Below are 11,410 nucleotides of genomic sequence, written 5' to 3'. Positions count from 1 at the left end.
TTAAATTTAGTACTGAAAGCTTTTCTTCTGCTTTTCTTCTTCTGCAATGTCACAAATTCCACAACTGTGTTGAGCTAATACTGCTTGGTTCTACTGTTTCACTTGTCTGGGGAATTTCTCACACACAAGATTAAATACTTGGGTACAAAATAAGGATGGATTACCAACTGGGCAAATCGGGCAACTGCTTAGGGGCATGGAACCCTGAGTGGCCCCAAAAGCCCTATGGTCCCTGCATGTCAATACGTTTCTGTTGTTTGATTAATTGAAAATGTGGTAATATTCACACCTGCATTATTACAAACTAATACAAATGATGTATTATTCCATCGTATGAGTAAAAGGTGCACTGAATTAAAATGAAACTTTGAGGCGACGGGGTACACATGTATTGTATGGAGGGCAGTAGGTGAGGGGTCAGTAGGGGCCAAACAGCAAATTTTTGCTCTGGGCCCCCCTAGCAGGTTACTCTGGCCATGTTGGGCACTGTTTTTAATACACCCTTTATAAATTGTGTATAAATTGAAATTAGGGGCTTTTAAATGTCATTAAACCATTTATAGTTGTTTATAAGACAATTACAGCAATTTCTGTGTTGCCAGGTTGTTCAAATGTCTTTCTCCATTTACCCTCTGACCGAATTGGCTTATTAATGTCCATTAACTGATCTATAAAGCATTAGTGAATGTTTTAACCATTAATGAAGTCATAAGTTATAAACTTTTGATATAAGGCGCCTTATTAGACATCAGTACCAAAATTTAAAATAAGACAGAACATGATTTATACGCAAGAAAGTTAAATTTGCTTCATTAAAATTCCTGCCAGCAGCATTAACACTGAAGAGGATTCATTTAATTTGAGAAAAGTTACATTTTTAAACTGTTCCATCAACTCAGTCTTAGACAGTCTACTTTTTGCAGTGTGATGCCTCCCTCCCTCTCCTTCCCTCTGCTGGCTTGGGCCCCAGAACCGGCGTAAACCATCAACAGTATGTTCGCAGGCTCAGGCTGTGTACTAGGAAACATGAGCAGGGTGAGATATTCAGAGTCCCGGGCTGCGCGGAGCAGGCCGCTGGATAAAGCGGAGGAGGAGACGGCGGTCCGTGTGGTTTGAGCTCAGGATCTCAGGACGGGAACATGTGAGCAGGGAATGGGCGACTGGAAACAGGATTATTGTTATACACAGCAGAGAGACGCAGGAGGGGCGCGGGACAGGTAACTGACCGAGATTCACCAGCACGTTATTGCTTTAATGGACCGAAACGTTGCGCTTTGATATGATTCTTAGGTTATTAATGTTTGGGATGTAGTGGAGGATAAACTTTAAGCCAGTTTAGTCAACTTTGAATGGACAGGACCGAGTTTATACTGTTCACGCTGATAGACTGTTAGTCTCCATGACTTGAATTCATACAGAAACCAAAATAATCAGACATAAGAGGCTGCAGTGCCAAGACGTTTTGCTTTATTTACTGGACATCTCTGCTTGCATGGTACTATACACATTTGGCAGCTTACTGCTGGTGACGGCACCACATCACGGTGCGTCTCACCCCGTGACACTTTCAATAATCTCAACCTGTACAGAGAAATCCAAAATTAAAACCGAGCAGAAAAACAAAATGTCATCTATTTCTTCAGCCTGCAGAGTTGTTTGTTTTGCATTAAAAAAGTGGAGAGCACCAACCAAAATAAACCATTCAAGGCTTATAGCGACATGCGACCGCAGTGCAGAGGAGGCACTGCAGAAATATTCAAGTTGCTTGAAATGGAATTATAAAACACTTTTAAAAAACAGCAACAAATTAAGCGTTTACGGTCCAAACCGCAGAGCATGCTCTGCAGATTGTCCTGCGGTGACTTCTCTGGTTTTCCAGAAAATAAAGTGAAAGTTCATTAAACATAATTGAGTGAAATTATGTCACTTGTAAGAAAAAGCGGGCGAATAAGAGAAGAAACGGCTTAACTTGTGAAAAGAGATTTATTGTAACGCTGTATTATCGCGCATGACTAAAATTAAATTTATTTAGTCATATTATTCATAATCACTATTCTTCTTAATTTTATGATTTACTTGTTTCCAAAAATATATGTTCCATAAGATGCACACCTAGCTGATAGCACCTCTTTGGATTTTTTAGGCTTTATAATTTCACATTAATACTTTGTTATGAACTGGACTCGCAGATGCAAATGTTTACATAGAACGACCCTATAATGACGCATCACAACAGCGCAGTTACGCACAGTCCGCTTTAACTCAAGACAGTCTGCAGGCAGTTTCATCAGTGTATTGTACGAGCAGGCATATGGTGGAGAGTAACCTAACCCTTGAAGCTATCATATTATAATTTATCCGAGAAGTGCGTGTTTTCCAGGACAAATATAAAATGCTTATCTGGAAATGATTTTTACTGATAATCAAGACATATTTTCCTCAGATCATCACCAAGTCAAAGTTTAGTAAATGTGTGTATCATTTTGTAAAATATACACATTTCTTCCACAGGAGAGACACGGGGACACTGTGACACACCCGAGGAGATTTGTTTTATTTTTTATTTTTGCGCAACAGAGAAATCGGGGGAATATCTGGCCAAAGATGAACACCATTGTGTTTAACAAGTTGAGCAGCCAGGTCCTATTTGAGGAGAAGGCGAAGGAGGTCGAAATGAGCAGCAGAAATTACCTAGAAGTCATCGACGGGCAACATCCAGACCTCCTCTCCAGCAACCAGACCATCAGAGACAACCAGGCCATCAGACACAGGCGGAGCGGGTATGTGGAGCATTCTGCTGTGTTTTACGCTGCTGGTCAGCATGTGTGGCTTGTGTTAACATGTGGATTAACTGGAGTCCGGGAAGCCCCCGGGGGGTTACTGATGAGGAGTACTTCTATTTCACGGTTATTTCACCCAGCACAAGTTAGCACAGCGAGAGAGTGAACAACAATAATGGACTTGTTATCAGAGCTTCAGCTCTCCCCCCGGAGATTATCTCTCCACCTTCTGCGCAAAATTAAGATATGAAAAAAAAAATCAAGCTCAGATAAAGCTCCTTGGGTCAAATTCCTATAAAATAATTTTGTTGATCTGTTTATATGAGCACGAGCCTTCTTGAGTTATTATAGATTACTATTGGTTAAACATTGAATTGATACAATTGTTTCAGTTGGTGCGTAATTATGCATTTGCTCCCAAAAGTCATAAATTTACGCGCGGTTAAATATCCTCAAGGAACCTCTTGTATAGGAGGAAAACTATAACTACTTATGCTTTTATATCTTGAAGTTGAAACAACAATTTGATAATCTAGTCTGACCTTTTTTCATGTCTCTATAATCCAACAAGATCTGATGGATCAGAGAATTAATATTTGTCGTTTCCTAATCTGGTCTTAATTTAGGTGTTGATGTTCACAGCTAATCTTGAAATTAATAAGTAGGTCAGTCCTGTTCAGTAGCGTGTCTTATAGAGGTCTCCATCTGTTTCCAATAAATAAATTCGCCCTTCAACTTTCTGTGTGGTCTAGTCAATCACATACAGGTCTAGTGTTATTTTTCTTAAGTGTTTTATTTACTTTAGTTTTATTTTTCAGTGACAGAGAACAGGTGTAAGAAAACATCAAGTTCAACTATTTTTTGTTTATGTATTAGTTGCATGTTTATTGGGAGCATATGAGAGAACAGAGGGATAGCAGTGACCTTAAAAAGCCTCCTCAAGGAGGAACCTTCAGTAATAAGGAAGAATATTATGAGTAAGTGAATTTACGTGACTGTAAGGTGCCGCCTTGAGGGCAGCATCAGTGCTAATGACGAACATTAATTATCAAACAGAGGTGTGTGTGTGTGTGTAGCGGGAAGAACAGGGAGTAAAATGTACTTTAGGATGTTCATACCGATCTAGATTACAAGGAAAATATTTGTAGAACATGAACCTCAGGCAGACTTGAGGCTAGACTAAAATATGTTACATCTGCAGTCAGTGGAGCTTTTTTGGAGAGATAAAGGGAGAAGCGGAGCACAGCACCATACTGACATCTACAGGTTCATAAAACCTGAAGCTACAGGTGAGACTGAATCCCTCACAGCTCAGGAAAAACAACAGACGCACTTCAATGAGAAATCATTTTGATACGTCTATATGGATTTACAGGGTGTCTTGTGTTTCCAGATAATGAATTTATAGTAGATTTGATCTTTTTCGGTTGTTTCTCTCTCACAATATCATATACAAGAGCTGATAGGAGCTGTACTCACCACGCTTGCTGAACTGGGACTTCAGGATATGTATTTTTAATGAGAGGCTCCATGGTGTATTCTTATCACTGCACTCCTGGTGTGATCTTTTTGTAGCATCCTCTTGACGTGTATCATAGTTCTTTTCTGTAAGGGGAAACCAGAAGTATAATTTCATTTTTTTTTTTTGTCAGCTTGTGTGGTGGCTTGTGTGTGATTTTGACCCTGCTACATTGTTCTTGATCCACTCCTCCTGGGTGTAAAATGTTAATCTGGCAAAAATGCGGTTCTGAGCAAAATACTTTTGTTTGTATCATTGCAACGTGTTTGCGGTTTGTGGGACACGCAATGAAAAATAAAGTGCAAGTGGCCGTAGTCTCTCTCTCTCTCTCTGTCTCTCTCTCTCGCTCTCTCTCTCTCTCTCTCTCTCTCTGGGCTCTGCCTCTTACTATGTCTCTATGTCTCTCTCTCTTTTAATCCAACATCTCTGCAATGCTTTGGGTGTGAAAATTGCATACCGTATAGTGTTCACTTTATGTGCCATGACTAACTAATTCAGACAACATGCCGGTCCACTTTGGACTCCACATGCAGCTGTGTAACATTATTTGGTTCCATTTAATAAGCAACATAATCCTAATTCTCTTTTATGAGTTTTAGACCAGATTTCCTTCAATTTTATGTTTAAATTTTGTCTGTAGGACATCTGATGCTGAGCATGATGTTACTGACAAATGCAAAATGTGTGCACATGTCAAACCATCCTTCTTAGACTCAAAGAACAGCTCTATCCTGCATATATATTTGTTGCTGTGTCAGATTATTAGTTAAAAAGGAGTGAAAATAAAAATAATAATTGTTATAGATAGAAAAGGACAAATAGGAGAGGTTTGGATTAAAATTGCTTTTAAAAATGTGTCCAAATAAATTACTTTTTGTCCTGTAGTGTATTCTACCTACAACGTGGTATCTGGCTGACATTATTCTCCCTATTCCTCCACAGAGGTCGGCCCAGCGGCGGTAAAGTGCGACACAAGCGCCAGGCCCTGCAGGATATGGCGCGGCCGCTCAAGCAGTGGCTCTACAAGCACAGAGACAACCCCTACCCCACCAAGACGGAGAAAATCCTGCTAGCCCTCGGCTCACAAATGACCCTGGTGCAGGTGAGCTCACACTTTTGCTAGACTCTCTCAAGCTGCCAGTCAGGTGCTGAAGAAAAAGTGACACTGAATAAGTGAGAGAATTCATCAAGTAGTCGTGAGTGCAGCGAGGGGGAAAAGAGAAATTAGATTTCTGTGGTCGAGCGTCTAATCGGCTCTGAAAAGCTGGATTTGAACTTGAATTTGCAATTAGGAGGCTGTGAGGAGAAAGTGTTTTTACATCTTGAGCTGTTTATTTTATAACACTCATGCAGCGGGGAATATTGTTATTTCTACCTTCTTCTAAATGCTACAGTTGGCAGTAGTGTTCTTTTTTTATTCACACAAATACAAAAATATCACAAGTCATGAATAAAATTTGGAGTCATCTAGGTCAGTGGTTGCTGACATTTTTGGCTTTAAAAAAGCACTGGCTGACCCATGTCATAGATATGTTTACAACTTGTAAGCGATCCAACCCAAAAAGTGATTTTCTTTTCTTGTATTGTTTCATTTAAATACATTGGAGAGAGCTAAAATGGTTACACTATTTAGTTTTCCACACAAAAAACAAAAAATAAAGCTGATTTTTCTGAAGAATGTATTTTCTTTTTCCTTTTTCCTTTCTTCACCTCGCAGCCTCTCATATTTATCACGCAACCTCTTGAAGGTCCCAACCCACAGGTTGCGAACTGCAGATCTTGGTGTTATAAATATAAAGGTTTCTCATATGCTCTCAGTTCTATTGCACCCTCTACTGATAATACAGGAGTAACGTGACTTTGGCGACTGAAAAACTGACCACTGAGAGGATAACCCAGTGGTGAATATGAGTGTGTTCTGTGTCTGGCACGTGCAGCTGTGTATGTACAGTATCATCTGGCTGACAAGGTCACTGATACGGCCTCAGAAAGTCTGCGGCAGCTTTTTCGGGCCGCCAGCCACGATGCTTAATCTGGTTCTCATTTTGGGGCCTGATGGAGCTGTTTGTTTTGGTGAGGGTGAGCAGAGTGCAGAGGAATGCTTTGTGTTGGACACCGGGATGCTTTGAACACACACACACACACACACACACACACACAGCCTCACACACGCATACATTTAAGCTGACACCCAAATACCAGCAGGGGTGTCAAAGGTCGACTGAAGATTTCTTGAAATTGAGCGAGGCTGATGACAGGCAGGTAAATTAATTTCGTTGCAGTTTATGACATGAGGGAGGTTGTTACAGAGATCTGTGAGTAAATCTGCAAGTTTTACTCAGTTTATTTTAGATTTTTTTGTTTGTGTTGCTGAAAGTGGCACTAGTGTTGAAACAGAGAATGAATCACCACTGAAGTAAAATGTCTAACATTTCCTGATTCTAATTTATGAAAAGCTGAATATCTGAAGGTTTTGCTCCATCAAATAGACAAAACAGGTGAGGTCAAAGGTGTTTTTTTACTATCTTCAGATATATTTTACTTCACAGACTAATTGACAAGTCAATTAAAAATAATAATCGACAGATAGGTGGCACTCTTTTCTTTGCCCATCCATTCACAGTTACTCAGAACTACCCAGTTATTCCACTGTTTAATCCAGACAAACCACTGTTGTTGCTGCCAGCAATGTAGCACATATCACTTCCTTTGCATCAGATAATTTTCCCCTGGAAACACTTACCTGGCACCAGATGTTTAAAGCAACTAAATCTATCACGTGTAAGCAAAACAGCTCCTTTTTCCATGTAAATGTTGTGAATTATTTCTTTAAAGTTTATGCTAATAACACGGTGCCATCTCTCCATCATCACTGAAATCCCTCCAGGCTAGCACGCATGCTGTGCCTGCGTGCCGTCTCTTCTACGGTACATACAGTGCAGACAGGCTATGGGTGAAAGAGCCGGTTTGGCTGCTGTGTCTCCCCCCCCCCCCCCTTTTTTTTAATCTCTTGGGGTGTCATCTGCCATCCTCCTCCTCCCTCCTCCCTCCTTCTCTTTTCTCTCACCCCATTGACAGCCATCGTTCCTCCAGCCCTCATTAGCGAGCCGTCCTACGCCTCGCCTCGCCTCACCTCGCCTCGCCTCCCCTCCCCTCTGTCCAAGCCACATGTACTAGATGCCGCCTTCCCCCTGGTGTGCCACAGCGCTGGGCTTTAGACAAAGGGATGTGGGATGGTCTCAGTTAACGAGAAACACGATACTGAAAGAGAGGATCAGAAAAATAAGTACTCTAGCATAAGGCCCCTGTCCCAGCCCCTTCATAAGCCGCTTGAAGTCTATTGAGCATGAAAAGTTATTCTAGTATAACATCTAATGGTCTCCTTTCCCAGTGAAAGGAAGAGCGCCGGCTCAAGTGTCTTTTTTATTGCATCTTGAAGACAGTGTTGGAAAAAATTTATTATTGAAGGGAGGCTTTGTGAGTCCAGAATAAGCACCGGGGACGTACATCTCGGTTGGAACATTAGTTAATGAAACGTTGCGTTCGCTGGCCGTCCGGCGTATGGAGGGTGTTAAATGTTTCTACATGGCGTTGACACAGAAAAGATGCATGCTGGGGTGTCTCTCTGGAGCGTCTGGGATGTTTCTTAAAGCGAGCTGCTCTGCAACCTGACTCTGTTTCTGTCTTTGCTTTGGTCTCTCTTGGTTTTTCTGAATGAGAGTAATTGCAGGCAGAAAGCAGACGTTTTCATAAAGGATAGTCTTTGTTTTGCTATGGATGTGGAGGTGTTTGGAATCAAAACAATAATGTGTTCCTATTTGCCTGGTCTTACCGCTTCCCTCTCTTCTCCCTCTTTCTATTTCTCTCAGGTCTCCAACTGGTTTGCCAATGCCAGGAGGCGACTGAAGAACACAGTGAGGCAGCCAGACCTGAGCTGGGCGCTCAGGATCAAGCTCTACAACAAATATGTGCAGGGCAACGCAGAGAGGCTGAGCGTCAGCAGCGACGACAGCTGCTCAGACGGTACGGCTCGGCACGACCTTAACAGCATCTTCACTCTTTACTTTCCGTTCTGAGTTTGTGTTGTTAAAAGTAGAGAATTCACAATCTTTCCCTCAATGATCAAACCTGAACTACCAGCATGTGCAGCTGCCCTGGGGCTACAGAGCTTAACATTCACTGTGTGTCAGAGAGTTAGTGGTCATTTAACTAAGTACAGATTTTTGGGTACAGTTTTTACATTCAAAGATTGAATGATGCAGGAGCAAGAACCAAAACAACAACTTGGAGGTTATTATCTCATTTATCTCATGGCCACCTGCCAACAAAATGCCACATGTAATCAAATTGAATTATTTTACTAATTTTGATCTTGCTTTTCTGTGTCAAATATAATGAGAGATAGTAGCTGTACCTCTTGATACCTCTTAATTTGGCAAATTGAGAATTTTCAGTGGCCTTGATATAAATAACAGTATTAACTGAAATAATAAAGGCTTTATGGTGGTGATAATTACCTACTCTTGAGGGCCTGTGTTGTAGAGGGGCTCTGTGTCAAAATATAGTTTTAAGACCTTTATTAATTCAGTTGATATTGTGTCTACTTATTCCTACACACATTTTTCTACAACAAATTAATTTGACACAAACCTGTCTAATTAGGAGCACTGGTTGGTATCTGGTTCTCGAGGCAAAATTTAATTAGCTGCTATTTTAGTCTGCTGTGTGCACCGTACATGATGGACACTTGAAGGTGACTGTGTACAGTACAAACAGTACACATGTACAGAGAGCAGGATGAACAGGGTGGGTTAGTGGAGCCTCATGTTCTGTACAACAGCAGTGTTTGTTATCAGATTTCTGTCAGTTACCTTTATTTAATGTTGCTTTTAATGGTGACCCAGGAAGTTTGGGCTTACTTATCTGTTCTATTGTAAGTTGCTGTTGCTGAATCTATATGTCAAATTAAAAGAGCATTTGATTGGCAGTATTTAACATAGGTATACAGTATATTAAAGCATGATGGAAAACTGCTCCCTCCATCAGTTTGATGGATGATCAGTTCAAAGATATCACATCATAATGGCTCAGGCTACTATTATAGATTGGTCACATACCCTTGCATGAAACAGATGCTCTTTGTACAGAGTGACCGGGAAAATCGCCTTACATCATACTTTATGCGTCCCTGAAATTTAAATCTAGCATAATAACATGAAAACAGGCCAAAGGCCAGGCAATCTCCCCCTCTGGCTATCCTAAAGCTGCCTGATGCTATGCAGAGCCGTGTTCTGGGTGTATATACAGTAAATGGTGAGTGTGCAACTCAGCCGAGAGACGCCGAGGCCGGCGGGCTGCGGCACGCTGTCATTAAGACACCCCGCTGAGCCAACCTCTGTCTCCCAGCCTACAATTGTAAATGAGTAGCTCTCTGTCAGCCATGTATTTATTGCAAACACATGCTGATTCTCAAGGGAGCGACTGCCTTTTTCTACTCTCTGACAGCACAGAAAACATGGTCAGGAAACAAAAAAAAAAAAAAATCATAAAACATACATACTCACGTAGTGAAAGAACGAACAGAAAGGAAGAGTGCTGTGGTGTCAGTGATCTCTAATTAAATTTTTGAGGAGGAGAGGCCAAACGTGCGGCTGAGAGAGGAATGTGTGCATGGTGTTTGCACTGTGTCCGCCACAGGCCACTGTACCACCGGAGGCTGTGTATATCTCCCTGACTCTTCTCCCTGTCACATTATGGTTATGAAGCTGTCCGCAGCCTGCTCCCACTTCTGACCCATACACTAAAAGGCCCTCCATTATTTTTAAAGCCTATGCTTTTGTTCCAGAGGCTATTTATGGGGCCAGACCTGACCCCACTGACCCAGCATACATTCTTCTTACTATCCTGAAATGGTCCAACTTGTTTTGTATCTACAGTAGCAAACCCAAGAGAAAATGTTGTTTTCTGCATGGGATCTAGAGAGGACACGCTGTCATGGGACAGGAGGATGGCGGTGGATGTAAAACAACACTGCCATAGGATCATTAAGAGAGGTGGTAGACGGGTCAGATTTATTATCGCTTGTGTGTTTTTAGAGAGGATGTTGAACTGGACATTGAGACACAGCACTCTCTGAATTCTTCCTCAGACAGCACAGGGGAAGGAGAGAAAGTACGCTACCTCCATGTGTTTCTGATATGTGGGAGCCGTAATTTTAATTTGGCCCAGACTGAATCAAAAGTCCAACCTGCCCAAATTACAAAATTACAGTCTTGGCAGAGACAGTATCTAGAGTGAACTTCTCCTTGATTTCCCTCCTGCCAGAGGATATCTGGTTTTTCAGTACGGTGTTTTATCTCCCCCCCCCACCCCACCCCCGCTTCTTTCATCAGGTAGGGACCCGTGCTTTAATTCAATCTCTTCGGCAGTGCAGAGCGCCCTGGATATTATTTATTTCTGCAGGGGAATAGAAGGGTAATGTGCTTTGGATGGAGAGGAAGTAGACTACCATCCGTTATGGTTTGGTAATGCGTCTTAAGTCTCGGCTGGGCTTTCTACTCTTGAGGCGATGCCAGCAGGAGGGCAGGAGCGCCAGGGTGAAATCTCTCTGCCCTGGAATTTAGATTCAAGATTAGCTCATACTAACCAGACTCTCAGTCAGTGGGGATGAACATGGAACGCGCAGAAGTTAGAAAATAATCGAAACTACAGAGGCACTTCCTGAAGAAAATGCATGTGATTGCTGTGTGTATTGATGCTTTGGATGACATTATAGACATCAAAGACTAATTGAAATGAAGGTATTGGCTGAGTTATAGATGTAATGGGAGAGGAATTTTATGCAGTACAGCATTAAACTGTCATCACAATGAAGCTATTCACAGTTAATCAGTGCAATAGAGAGAACTTTGAAATTTGAATGGAGTTTTTTAGTGTATAATGGTGCTGTGTTATAAATACAGCAGATGGCTATGGAGACTTCTTTTAAATATTAGAAATGTGTAAGTTAATAAGAAAAGTCATAGCACACATTAACAAAGAATTATACATGATTTGACATATTAATCATCTTGGTAGCATTAAAACTGTATGAGGAGATAGAAATCCAGAC

General features: G+C 41.4%; 1 protein-coding gene across 1 annotated transcript in view; it reads left to right on the top strand.

The window, feature by feature from the left end:
- Positions 1–921: 921 nt before the first annotated feature.
- The window catches only part of mkxa (mohawk homeobox a), a 30,261-nt gene continuing 19,772 nt past the window's right edge, over positions 922–11,410 (top strand). The window contains exons 1-4 of the mRNA XM_044340397.1: positions 922–1,217; positions 2,512–2,780; positions 5,242–5,401; positions 8,169–8,322. Of these exons, the coding sequence (XP_044196332.1) occupies positions 2,605–2,780; positions 5,242–5,401; positions 8,169–8,322 (490 nt within the window). The 5' untranslated portion in view covers positions 922–1,217; positions 2,512–2,604. The remainder of the gene's footprint in view (positions 1,218–2,511; positions 2,781–5,241; positions 5,402–8,168; positions 8,323–11,410) is intronic.

Source organism: Thunnus albacares, chromosome 21 (genome assembly GCF_914725855.1).
Source record: "Thunnus albacares chromosome 21, fThuAlb1.1, whole genome shotgun sequence".
Lineage (NCBI taxonomy): Eukaryota > Metazoa > Chordata > Actinopteri > Scombriformes > Scombridae > Thunnus > Thunnus albacares.
This window is presented reverse-complemented; position numbering and strand designations above follow the sequence as displayed.